General features: G+C 35.6%; 1 protein-coding gene across 1 annotated transcript in view; it reads left to right on the plus strand.

Annotated features, from left to right (window-relative positions):
- The window catches only part of LOC107676835 (gamma-tubulin complex component 3 homolog), a 28,973-nt gene extending 18,261 nt beyond the window's left edge, over positions 1 to 10,712 (plus strand). Inside the window, exons 12-21 of the mRNA XM_016471515.1 lie at positions 798 to 906; positions 4,623 to 4,812; positions 4,971 to 5,106; positions 5,201 to 5,269; positions 6,737 to 6,872; positions 6,980 to 7,068; positions 7,154 to 7,285; positions 7,365 to 7,505; positions 8,629 to 8,745; positions 10,280 to 10,712. Of these exons, the coding sequence (XP_016327001.1) occupies positions 798 to 906; positions 4,623 to 4,812; positions 4,971 to 5,106; positions 5,201 to 5,269; positions 6,737 to 6,872; positions 6,980 to 7,068; positions 7,154 to 7,285; positions 7,365 to 7,505; positions 8,629 to 8,745; positions 10,280 to 10,435 (1,275 nt within the window). The 3' untranslated portion in view covers positions 10,436 to 10,712. The remainder of the gene's footprint in view (positions 1 to 797; positions 907 to 4,622; positions 4,813 to 4,970; positions 5,107 to 5,200; positions 5,270 to 6,736; positions 6,873 to 6,979; positions 7,069 to 7,153; positions 7,286 to 7,364; positions 7,506 to 8,628; positions 8,746 to 10,279) is intronic.
- The last annotated feature ends 3,529 nt before the right edge of the window (positions 10,713 to 14,241 follow it).

Consider the following 14,241-nt stretch of genomic DNA (forward strand, 5'->3'; position numbering starts at 1 on the left):
TCAGGATTACTAAGGCTATAGGCAGGTGAGTTTTTTTTTCAGGGTTGGAGCTGACCTCTGCAGGACTGCGGCTCTCTAGGACCGAACTTGCCTAGCCTAAAGTTGATTTAATATTCTTCATAACAAATTTTAAGAAATTAAAAGTTAACAAAAAATGGAATTAGCTTGTAGTCTATAGATAGGGCTATAGGCAAAAAACATTTCTTAACTTTTATTAGACTGCAAATCGAAATAAAAGAATTCTTGATAATCTTTAAAATGAGAGAATCACTGACATAATTTAGGCTATTACCTACTTTCTTCAACTGCAAAAAAAAACAAACTAGGCCTATTTAAATTTGTATTTATATATACATAATAAATATACACAGTACACACACATATATTATGTAAACAAAAACTTTTATTTTGGATGCGATTAATCGCGATTACTCGTTTGAAAGCACTAATATATATATTCTAGCAAAAAATTTAAATCATACATATTATATAATACAAATATATTACAAATTTATTTGTTTTTTACAAATGTATTATTATTAGTAATAGTATTATTATTATAATGCTCAGTTTGTTGCTCTCCAGTTAAAATGTGTGCAATAAAGTATATAATAGCACACGTCTCCTCATGTTTGACCTAACCTATTATTAACCACCCAGTACAGACTAGGAAGGATGTGTATTTTGCGCAGATAAGCGCCACTCACACTTTCTTCCAATTTGGTTGTTTAATGCGAGTCATTTTCAGACTGAAATGAGCCTATAATGATGTTTTCTTCTCTTCTGTCCTTCTCCAGGTGCTACTCATTGGCAAATCCATCAACTTCCTGCATCAGGTATGCCACGACAGGACGCCGCCGGGAAAGATCATGCCTGCCTCCAAATCCACCGACTCTCCCAAAGATGGTGAGCTAGCGCTAATGCAGTCGCTTAAAATAGCTGCGTTTATGCTAGCTAATGCGATATTTGTGGCTATAATGGCAGCTAATAGTTAAATAACCTGCTGAAAGCGAGGGATGGAGAAAGAGAAGAGAGAAGGATTGATCTGTTGTGGAGGAAAGTGCTGTTTTTGACCGCCTGTCTGTGGTGTAGTTCTCAATATCGATGCTGGCTGTATTTAACATCTTTTCTAGCATGGCTAATCAATGCTGTTAGCCTCCAGCGTACATCTCTGTCCTTCAATGTGATTCTAGAAGGTTCTTTATTTTCTGGTGTTTTGTCCTTCTTTCTTTCTCTGCATTGACTTTGTGTTTTACTTTTTCTGGCCTTAAAGCTGTTTTGTCTTTACATGTATATCCTTTGTATAACCTTGCAAAAACTTTATTTTTTTGGCAAAAATCTTTCATGTTTACCATAATTTTGTAATACTTTTATAACACAGTCATGGTGATTATAGTTTCTAACTTGTTTTGTTTTTCAAATTTACTTCAAATTTAAGCTTAGTTTTAGTTAGTTTCAGTGGATTTAATAGTTAAAGTTTATTCTTCTTTCAGTTTTTAGTCTATCAGTTAGGGGTGGGCGATATACGGGTAGACACAATTAACCAGTAGAAATTTGTCAACCGGTAGAGATTTTGCACTATCGTCTCTATCACGGTTATACGCACACGTGACATTGCTGTGCTACGTGGTCACAAAAACTAGTGGTCGACCGATATATCGCCAAGGCCAATATTTGACATTTTTTTTAAATATCAGCATCGGCCGATACGTTTTTCTGTTTGGCCGATGTGTTCGAGGCAGGACTTTTATTTTGACGGCGCGACTGACATTTATTTTGACGGCGTTGAGAATGGCAGCACCTGAGGTGCACACAGTGCTCACATTCTCCCTCTTGTTCGCTGTTGTCGTTTAAAAAATACGATTAATGCACACAAACTTCCCAGAAAACTGAGTGCCCTGTTGGTTACTGTGTTTACTTTTTAATTATATTTTTATTAAATATTTATTTATTTGTGAAAAATACTTTGTCATCTAAAGTATGCTTATTTAACACATTTATTTTTAATCAATTTTCAAATGATTCAAATTTCTTAAATATTAAAATCAATGAAATTATATTGGCTTTATATCGGTCATCGGCCACCCTGCTTGCCAAGATATCGGCATCGGCTGTCAAAAAAAAACAATATCGGTCGACCACTAACAAAAACTTATCGTTTGCATGCATTTTTGAGCATTGTGGTTTCAAAACCACATTTTAAGCCATTGAAAAGCAATCAGCAGCGCAAGAGAACTCATTTCGCTATATGCGCGTGCTGTCTGAGCGACTGTTTCTGAGCGCTGTCAGAGATCCGCGTGCATGCGAAGAATTGAACGGAGTTATTTTTGCCGCTTTATAGGCCTTGAACGGTTAAATACACACCCTTGTATGTGTCAAAATGGCAGTCTTTGCAAGTATCCTCATAAACACAGTAAGTTACTTAAGTGAAAGCAAACAGCTGAGAAAAAAAATGCATGTGTAACATGTGACAGCAGTCTAATATTCCTGCTCTGTCATTCATGATAAACAACAGAAGAGAGGAACTCTCTCACTGTTCTTGACTAAATCATAAATATAAAATGTATTTACACAGTAAAGAATATGCAGTGTTTTTATACATTTGATTACTTTATGTATATAGCATTTCTTATTAATTTGTTTTACTGTCGTTTTTTGTCCTATTTTTTGTAGTTAGTTTCTTATTCTTATTTAATCGCTGACTGTTTATTTGTCTTCGGTGAGCTTGAATTTTTTTTTGTTTGTTTTTTTAATTTAGGCTAGTATTAGTCTTTTGTGATATTGATGCTGGTGACAAGAATAAAAAAAAAAAAATGTATGTAAAGATCTTATTTAAAGCAAAAATAAGTATATTGTGATATATATTGTTACGGTGGAATAAAATTACTTAAATTTTTGGTCATCGCCCACCCCTACTGTCAGTTAAGTTATTCTTTAACTATTGTGTTATTTACATATAAAATTAGACATCTTTTTATGTATACTAGACATGTGCCGGTATTCGGTAATGCGATATATCACTGTAATGAATATGCACGATATTGTTATCGTGGGCACTTCAAAATACCCTGAATTATTATTTATTTCAAACTTTTCAGATTGTTTTAATGCATTTTAAGAATATTTTCCCCATCAACTGGTCATAATGCAAAAAAACATTGTATGCTGCGTGAAAGATGCATGCGCACTCTCATGTAAACAAGCATGGATTAGAAGCACATGATGGAACACGTGAAGGAGACACGGCCTGGTGTGCACATTGGCGTCCCAATGTGCATACTATCCATCCTAAATTCTATGATATTAGTAATTTTCAATACTATTTAGGGCAGATCGGGTGGATAAGTATGCACATTGGGACGCAGGGACGCTGAATGAAAGCGCACATTTACTCTGACAGCAGATGGCGCTAAGCTACAGAAATGCAGCCGTAACCCTGGAAACAAAGCAGCTGCACTACTTTCTAAAACATATTTAAATGGTTTAAACCATAGATACATATCTATGGTTTAAATAGCCATTCAGATTTTTGTATTCGCAGTGGTGTTCATCCCAGCACCAAATACTTAAATATTTAGACTTAATAGGCTATTTATTTTCAATCTATTTTTACATTTTAATTTGGACTACAACATGCCCTAGATATTGTTTGAAAATGTTTTGATTCTTTATTGTTTGGTCACACTTTAGGCTACGTTAAGGCTCTATTAATTAACATTAGCCTAGTTAATGCATTAGTTTGCATAAACTGCCAATGAAAAATTCTTCTAAACATTCATTAATCTTAAAATAACAGTTGTATTTTTTTAACAAAGATTATTAACTTCAGTAGCAAATGTAGCTGTTGCTCATTAATTGTTAATGCATTAACCTAAGGTTAACTAATGAGATATTGTAAAGTGTTACTTATTGGTCTTTATAATTCTTTTGCTCTTAAATCAGTGTGAAATGTTTTACTTCATAAATTTTTTGTGTATTACTTTATTTTATGTGTTAAAAGTTATTAAGCCTGTTATAGTTTGACCACTTTTTTTGCAACTAAATTTCAATACCGTGATAATACTGTACACCATGATAAAAGCATTTGCAATTAATCGCAACATGACAATTTCATACCGTCATATGCCTAATGTATACAAAAATCACAACTAAAGGAATAATTTGCTGCTTGGTGGATAGAAAACAAGATGCTGAATGCGTGTTAACTACAAAAAGATTTCAGTTTCACAATTTGTGGTGTTTATTTTATTTTTGTTAGTTTTTCAACCCCCTTTTTTTAGTTTCATTTCATTTTTTCCCCTCATTATTTGTTTATGAGTCTTGTCTTTGTTCTACTTTTTAGTTTATCGTAACCCTGGTCACTGCTTATTTGCATGTGAAATGTCATCTTGCAGTAAATTTCTGTCAATGTTTGCCACAAGGATTAACCAGAATAGTTTATTTTAATTTTTAGTCTTTTTTTTTTTTCTTCCTTTGCCTCACTTTTTCTTCATTTACCACTTTTCTTTCCACTTGTCCTGTTTTTTCTCTCTCTCTCTCTCTCTCTCTCTCTCTCTCTCTCTCTCTCTCTCTCTCTTCCTGGTTTTTGCCTTTATTTAACACCCTGTGTATCTTGTTTTCAGCGTCAGTGTTGTTCACTGATCTGGAAGGGGCCTTTCAGAGTAAGATTGATGCTGCATATTTTGAGACCAGTAAGTATCTGTTGGATGTGTTGAATAAGAACTACCAGCTGCTGGAGCATCTTCAGGCCATGAGGAGATACGTGCTGCTGGGCCAGGGAGACTTCATCCGACACCTCATGGACCTCCTCAAGTAAGTTTGTGTGTGCGCTCATGGGTGAGCTCTCATTAAAACATAGACATCTCTGTTTCAGCTTGATGTGAGTGTGCTTGATTTTATTGCTGATTTATAAAAGATCCCTCTCTTTTCTTGGAGTCATCAATCTCTCTTTATCTCTCGCTCTCTCTCAGGCCAGAGTTGGCGAGGGCTGCCACCACTCTTTACCAACACAATCTAACCGGTATCCTGGAGACTGCTGTCAGAGCAACCAATGCCCAGTTTGACAGTCCGGAGATACTGAAGAGGCTTGATGTCCGGCTACTGGAGGTATTTAGAAGGGACTGAGTCCCAAAAAAATTTGTAAATTTAAGTACATAATTGTGCATCACTGAATGTGGATCTGGTGTCCTATTTTGTCCAGGTTTCTCCTGGAGACACTGGTTGGGACGTCTTCAGTTTGGATTACCATGTAGAGGGGCCCATTGCCACGGTAAATAAACTCTTTTGGCATAAGCCTAAAGTTAACTTTGTTTATCCAAGTTCTGTCCTATAACTCTGACATTGTGCATGATGTATTTTTCCTCACCAGCAGACCGACGAAGTCCACACAACACCGTCTTCGTGCAGCATGATTTTTCTCCTCACTTAAAGTTGATCCTTAAAACATTAAACAGTAAATTCTAAAAATACATAGTTTTTAGCCGTCTAGTCGTGGTCTGGGTCTTGGAAACAAGACCCATACCAAGTCCAAGACTAGATCACTTGAGACTTGGATCCAGACCAAGGGCTGTCAGAGTGTCATTCCAAGAACCAAGCAGTAAATTTCAGTGAGCCAAGGTGTTGGATTAACTGCAGCATTCATCTATAATGTTGAACACCTATTAATGTGAAGTTATTCATCAGAAACAATTTGTTTTGTTGAAAAATATCAAGTTATGACTATTTTATAAGCTTATTTTCCACCGGGTCAAAAATGACCCAGAATGCGAAAAATAGTTTGCAGTTGTTGTTTTTTTTGTTGTTGTTGTTGTTTTTGTTATGTAATCTGTGGATTTTACATACATTGTTACGTTGTGATGCCTAAATTCACTTGTAGTCTTTAAAATGATTGATTTTAGTTTTTAGTATTTATTTCTAATTTATTTAGTCTGTAAAAAAAAAAAAAAAAAAAGGTGACATTTAAGGTAAAATATGGGCAGCTGTGGTTGCCAGAACTTCACCATAAAGAAATATGGTAGCAACATTTTAGGTTTTACAGACTTAACTTAAATTCACAGTAAAAAACTATTTCATTTACTGATATAATGTTAACATACCAATGTATTGAAGTACTAACATGTGTTTTGTACCATTGTAATACACTGACAACCACCAAAAGAAGGTGGTAATGATAAAGTCACATGATGAACCAAAACTCATAAGCAGCTCTTCCACAAGCTGAGGAGGGAAATACTTAAACAGTATATAGAAGATGCACAAACACTAAACACCATCATGGTAACACACGATACTGAAATAATGCAATAAACATTCAACAACATTAGATGTAACGTACAACCCTAATGAACATAACTAGTAAGAAAAACAGTTATTTCAATGAACAAACATCAAATATGAGGTGTCATGCATGGAATTTTTCACTGTACGGTTTACGGTTCAATTTAAGTGTTTACTGTAAATTATACAATGACTTGTTCTTTTTCACTTCCAAAACCACCCCCTAATTTTAACAGTATCTTATACAGTCTGTATACTATTTCACTGTATATAGAACAGAAACTTACTGTTAACCAATTAACAGGTTTTTACTGTAGCATTTTTTACACTCTTTTACTGTTAAAATCACAACAGTTTTTACGGTTGTCGGCCATGACATTTAAAACAATTACCAGCTTTTCAAAATTGGCCAGAAAGTTTCTATCAGTGCATCCCTAACCACATGTCATACCTGTGTCAGGTGTTCACCCGTGAGTGCATGAGCCACTACCTGCGAGTGTTCAACTTCCTGTGGAGAGCTAAAAGAATGGAGTACATCCTCACAGATATATGGAAGGGTCAAATGTGTAACGCCAAACTGCTGAAGAGCATGCCGGGTGAGTGCAGTTTTCATTGGGTTAGATGTTATAAAACTAACTTAAACTATTTACGAGATTTAGCTTTCTCGGCAGACAGATAAGATGTGCGCTGTGTATTTGCGCAGAGCTCTCTGGTGTGCTGCACCAATGTCACGTTCTAGCTTCCGAGATGGTCCACTTCATCCATCAGATGCAGTATTACATCACATTTGAGGTACGTCCCTCTATGTATTGCCTCCTGTTTCTCCTTCAAACATTTGAGCTGGATTATTTATCATATTGTGTTTGTGTCACTCTAGGTGTTGGAGTGCTCTTGGGATGAGCTGTGGAATAAGGTCCAGCAGGCTCAGGATCTGGATCACATTATAGCAGCTCATGACGTTTTCCTGGACTCCATCATTTCTCGCTGCCTGCTGGATGTGAACAACAGGGTACGATGCATTTACACAGCTGATCCCTCATGCTTGTCCTCATTTCTGTAACTCTGTTGTCCTCTGTGTGTGTTTGCAGCCTCTGTTGAATCAGTTGCGCGCAGTGTTTGATCAGATCATTGAGTTCCAGAATGCTCAGGACACTCTGTACCGCTCTGCTCTAGAAGAGCTGCAACTACGCATCCAATTCGAGGACAAGAAGAGACAGAGGGAAGAAATGGTATGTATAGACAGTAAATCAAATCAGTGCTTTTCCACACATTTAGTGTTAGTGTAAAATGAATAGTAGTCATGATGCTTTCATCCTGCAGTCCAAAAAATATTTTAGCATATTTTGACAGGTGAAATGAGAACATTTATCAGCTATAGATATTTTAGTGGCCATATCCACATGAGAATTGGTTTATTTAAAATGGGTGCTGTTTATTCCTTGCATACTTGTGACAGACAAGCACAGCATCACTTTTACTTGCAGCATCATGAGATGAAACGAGTCTGTCTCCAGCTCAGTAAAACTGCATCAAGTTAACTTTACAGCTCAAATAATGCACATTTTGTATGGAAAAATAAAGTAAGTACTTGACCAAAAATATGACTTTCATATCTCTAGATTTCTATTATAAGTATAATACTGTAGACAAATATTGCTTATAACTGAGGGAGGATTTTTTTTTTTTTTTTTTAAGAAAATTGAAAATGTATTACTGTTTCCACAAAAATATTAAGCAGCACAACAGTTTTCACTGATAATAATGACACTGATAAAGATAAGAAATTAGCAGCAAATCAGCATATCAGAATGATTTCTGAAGGATTAGGACTAAAGACTGGAGTAATGATGCTGAAAATTCAGCTTTGCATCACAGGAATAAATTACATTTTAAAATATATTCAAATAGAAAACAGTTACTTTAATTGCAATAATATTTCACTGTTTCTACTATATTTTGATCAAATAAATGCAGCTTGGTCAGCATAAGAGACTTTTTTCAAAAATCTTACCAAATTCATTGCTATAACCGGAAGTTCAAAGAAAGCAAGACTTCTTATAGGCCAGAACATTACTAATGGTTAAGTCACATGTTCAGAGGGTCCATCGCTGAAAAGGCGTCTGATTATCTCCATGCAAAGAGAATTATGTTCCACTCCTTTATTTGACTCTGGAAAGTGGCCATTAGCAAATTTATAGGCCAAAAATGAAAGTGGCTGCTCTTTTTATGGGGACGGTGTTGGTTTTCTATTGCCATTGATTTTTTTTTTTTCTTCTTCTCTCGTGTCAGCTAAATTGCTGTAAACAAATGTGTGAGAGTGTGTCTTTTTCTGTGTTTGTTTCTGTGTTTCAGGGCGAGTGGGGTGTAACAGCAGAGCAGGAGGCCGAGGAGAACAGACGTGTGCAGGAGTTTAAAGACACCATACCAAAAATGTGCTCTCAGCTCAGATTACTCACACACTTCTATCAGGTACCCTACACACACTTTCATATGCTCACCCAATAAACTGATATCATTTCATGCATGCGTGATAAAGTGCTGAACCAGCAGGTATAAGCGTGAGAGAACATGCTTAATGGTGTTCAGTAGGGCGTTTTATGCTGATCCAGACATTACGTCTGCTACAGTCAAACACTTAATGTGAATTAGGGCTGCACGATAAATCGCATGCGATATTTAATGCGCATCTTGTCAGAAAGCTGGTTCTGTAATCAGCGGTAAATCTCCATCACCTGCGTGCTTTCACATTGAGCAGCATTAACTACACAGAGCCGTTGTTCACTGACGAGTTGTGCAAAAAATCGCGGGAATATGAACGTGGTTTTGCGCAACTCGTCAGTGAACAACGGCTCTGTGTAGTTAATGCTGCTCAATGTGAAAGCCCGCAGGTGATGGAGATTTACCGCTGATTACAGAACCGGCTTTACTGATAAGATGCTCGTTAAATATCGCATGCGATTTATCGTGCAGCCCTAATGTGAATCTTATACAATTACAGCAGAACCTGGTTTATACCCACCACATATCATGCCTGATAATAATGTAGAATGAGCATTGATCATGTTTATACGAACAATTTTCTGATTAAAGCCCATATTATGGTTGACTCTTTATTCTGGAAAGACATTTATATTCTTTCGAGCTAATTGAATATTCTTGTCATATAAATGTAATCAGTATATTTGGAATAAACTAAGAAGTGATCCTTGTTTTCTCACTATAATCTTGTGAAAATACTTGAGATATTAAACGCATAATTGGAATATGTCCAAATTTCATTATTATTCAGAATTTTCATGTGAACTTTTGTCTCTTTTCAGTATTCTAATGTCTTGACACTTATAGATAATTATTTTTATGACGACTGATATTATCAATGTTTACCATCAATTTGCATACTTGGAGTTTTTAAAAAATGTACAATGTACATGTAAAAAAATATGTTTTTTTTTTTTTGGAAAATGCATATAATGCAGTAGAGTTTTATATTAATTTATAATGTAATTTAAAAAAATAAAGTATTAAAATAAGAGAAAAGAAGATAATATTTTTGAAAATCTTTTTAAATCTGACATAGACCGTTTAAAAACTGTACTGTATATTAAAACAGATGAATAAAAGTTTTGAAAACTTTTTGACACATAACCTGACAAAAATGGTTTACTATTTAAAACAAGTCCTGATATTATCTGCTTTACATACGAACCGATACTGATAATTTCAAACCTGCTAATGTTGCTCAATAATGATTATAGTCACCTATATTCATAAATTTAACACCTTAAATTATATTTATTAATTAATTTGTTTAGGGACAATTCACAGTAAATTTACTGTAACATTATTAGTCTAAAGATAAATTTCATCCGTTGTCCCTGGGTGGCAGTTACAATACCAAGAGATAGAAACATGTGAACTCAGTGCTAGAGTCTAGTTAGCTCAAGATTTTGTACAAACAAGCACCTGAAGCTCATCTAACCCTGAGATGGTTGTTTCTGTTTAGGGCATAGTGCAGGAGTTTCTGCGGCTGCTAATGTCGGATGAGAGTCTTCAGTTCCTCAGTTTCCGTCTGGACTTCAACGAGCATTATAAGGCCCGTGATCCACGCCTGCGGCCCTCGCTAGGGGCCACTAGAGGGAGACGAAGCGCCAACATCTGACCTTGCAGACTTTGGGAAAGTTAATGTTATGTGGTTGCTGTCAAGAGACTGTTTACTAATAGGGCTATGCAGAACTTTTCTGGCGCTCTGTAAGAAACTCATATAACAGGGAAACTGTTTATAGAATGTCCTATTTAAGTGTCATCGCCAAATAATTTCAGGCACACACAATCGACTATCTCGTGGTTTTACAGTGTAATTGTCAGTAGCACGAGGTCGCAGGTCTGTTTTTTTTTTTTTCTTCAGTTAATGTGTGAATATTAGTTTTGTTTTTGTAAAGATTTGTGTTTGTGTTTACATTTTTGGTAATATTTAATTCTATTTGTTATTTACATTTCTTGATTTTCGTCTAATGCCCTTTCTTTTTTCACTTCAGAGTGAGTTTGTTCGTCTTAAAGTCTCCTGATGTGGGAAAACGAAACAGACAAATCTGATTGGCTGTGAAGTCGGTCAATTTCTCTGGTGTTTTTGTGGCATCCTCTGGTTCTGGATCAGTGCTGAAGGAGCCTTCTTCCTCTTTCGAGTCCATTTTCATGATTACACATATTTTTGTTGTTAAGTTTGTAATTATACAGGCTGTGACCTTTGTACTGCGTGTAAAAAAAGAGAAACCTTAAATGTCAACCAGTTCTTTAATTTATATGAATGGACCTGTTAAGTTACATGCACTTAAATGAACTACATGACCTCTGTAAGATCCTTGTACATGCAAAATCTATTACCCACAATGCTGTGTGATCTTATCGAGCCTCAGGTTGGTACTGTGAGGACAAAGTTACTATTCTGAAGCATTGGATCAGTATGGGCAAGATTATAGATTACTGTTGAAGTGTTTATCCCTCCCTTGTCTTTCCCATGTTCATGAAATGTATTGATGGAAGTGGCCTGGTAAAGCTGGTGAAAAGCCGTCTCGCCCTCCTCCCCCGCAGTGCGCACTTATGTGGTGAAGATGAAAATTGACTGAAGAATTCCTTTTGTCCTTGGGTTCAGTGGAAAAGACAGTGAAGTGTCACTGCAAGTGTTTTTATAGGTCTTTTAATGTGTCGCAGGGATTTGAGGGTGAAGCAGAGTAAAACGATTGTCCATTAAAGGGTTTGAAACTCTTTCTGCACTGTATAGCACATGTACAAATCAGAATTCAAAATGAGCAAACATCCTTTCATTTTTTTCTCGAACAAATAAACCTTTTTATATAAAATAAAAATGAGGTTACTTTCCTTTTGGTTTTAAAGGCAAAGTCAAAGTGCTAGTATCAATAAAGATGTGGTTCATAATTAAACCAGATTTTATCACTTCAGTAAGTTTTTAGACTTTAATATTGACGATAACGTTAACTATTGAACAACATAATTGTGATATTTAACTGAAAGCTTTTGTGAGGTTGGTGTATGAGTTTGTTGCACTTCTGGCTTTCTGATTTTATTGCCTTATAATTACAGCTACAATGAAACGTTCAGCTACACAAACTATACAGCTGAAAAGATAATTGTAATGAAAAGCTTGGTTGTAATGGATTGTAAATTTAATTTAGTATTTTGCATATATTACAGTGTTTACAATAATGTCATGCGTGCGTGAGAGAGAGAGAACCCTATGTTATGGGGATAAAATATCCCCACAAAGATGGCAATATCCGAAGTCCTTGTGGTGGCATTTTTTGATCCCCACGAGGAAAGCTTATAAATCATATAGAATTAAGTTTTTGGAAAATCTAACAATGCAGAGTGTGTGTGTGTACAGTTCTGATATGTATGGTTTATGAGGACACAAATGTGTATAATGACATGGGTACTACAACATAAACATGGTTTATGAGGACACTTCCTGTGTCCCCGTAAACCAAAAGGGTTAAAAAAAACATACTAAATGGTGTTTTATGAAATTCAAAAATTGCCAGTAGTTTTCTGTAAGGGGTAGGTTTAGGTGTAGTGTTGGTGTAGGGGGATAAAAAGTACAGTTTGTACAGTATGAAAACCATTACGCCTATGGAGAGTCCCCATACGCCACAAATGCAAGTGTGTATGTGAGTGTGACCTTACAGCCATATTTGATGAACTTTTATCTATCATAAAAACTGCTCCATCGTGTTAGAATGGTGATTTTTGGCCTGTCCCAAATTGGCCTCGTCCTTGGCCTTGTCTTGAACTTACAATTATACTCAATGTCGTAAGTTTGACAATATATTGAACTGATACTCAATTAATTATAGTAAATAGCTATTTAATTATCTCATTGGTATAATAGATATTACCTAATATTTGTCCCCAAGAAGTAATATTTGGACCCTACAGTTTGGCAGAAAAACAGGTAAATATTTTCCATTTGTTTATTTTATGCAAATTAGCCTAGTTATTCAAAGAAGAAGAAAAATCAAACAAATATATATTTCATTCATGACCAATGTAAGTTTATCTGTATATACAAATTTCCATGTGGTTTAAAAAAAAAAAAAACGACATTTGCAGCCCTGTGTTACCCATCATGGCATAGATTTATTTTTTACAAGGTTTTTAATTTTTTTTGCAAGAAAAATACTCCTTTTTTAGCCTATTATGTACTGCACAAAATAAACAGTGCTTAATTTATACGGCTTTTTATTGTTTAATAGATTTCTATTGTTTAATCCCTGCACTGCGTGGTCAGATATTTTTTGATTAATTTTGTATCTTTTTGTAAAAACTAAGGATTCTTCATAGCAATATCTACTCTACAAGCTCTACTGTAACATACTGTACTGTAATTACTGTACTGTAATTCGTGTGGCGCCATCTTAGTGTGTATAAGGTAAAACTACTGGCTTTTAGTGAAAGACAATTGTTAAGCTAAATATATTAATTAGTCCACCGCTTTATTAACGTGGATTGCTGATTAGTTATACTATATTAATCAATATTGTTGCAGCTATTCGTCTCACTAGTTACCTTGAAGCCGAGTATTTTCTTATCGGAAGCTAAAAGCTAATCTCAAGCAGTTTATATAATAAGTGGTCTATTGTAATAGTGGTCTATCTGTCGCGGTTTATTATGCAAATATGGCTTTACTGTCAGTATTTTTGTTTGTTTGTTTTTTTTGCAAACTGACATGTTGTTTTGACCAAATCGCTAGTCTCCACGTAACGCAAAGTCATTACATCTAGTAATTCTGCTTCTCGACCACAATGTGTCGCCATGGTGCAAAAACACAGAGGCTCTCTGGGCTCCTCTGCTCTCGAGAACATAATACAGGTAATGCAGCTCTACACTCATCTATGGTACATGTATGCCGTTATTATTTGCTTTAACAATAGGGAAAACATTTAGCTATTTCATATTCATGAAAACATACTCACAACATACCAGAATACCAAAAATAACTGAATTTACACCTGAACAAACCTAAATGTCCTTTCTTGACCTTGATGGTGATTTCTAAAGCAGTTGCAGCTGTATGCTGTATATCAGATGTAATTTCAGTGCAGTTATTTTCTCAGACCCTGTTCTAGCTGTTAGAGAGGATAATAAATGGATATGACATATCACACACTGTTATGCATGAATGCTAATGAGCATGTGCATGTTTTTAGGTCACAGATTGTTTTTGTGCAGTTTGCATGCATTGCTGTCATAGGTGAACATACAATATAGTGACCTTAACATCACCTGTGTGTGCGTGTGTGTGTGTGTGTGTGCTGACTCTGCCTGACTGATGCAGAGCATGAGTTTATGTGTGTCAGTGTGTTGCTGTATCATCCTTGCCAATTGCTGAGGCACCCCTCTCTCTCTCTCTCTCTCTCTCTCTCTCTCTCTCTCTCTCTCTCTTTCTCTCTC

This window comes from Sinocyclocheilus anshuiensis, unplaced genomic scaffold, assembly GCF_001515605.1.
Source record: "Sinocyclocheilus anshuiensis isolate Anshui unplaced genomic scaffold, SAMN03320099.WGS_v1.1 scaffold2166, whole genome shotgun sequence".
Classification (NCBI taxonomy): Eukaryota; Metazoa; Chordata; class Actinopteri; order Cypriniformes; family Cyprinidae; genus Sinocyclocheilus; species Sinocyclocheilus anshuiensis.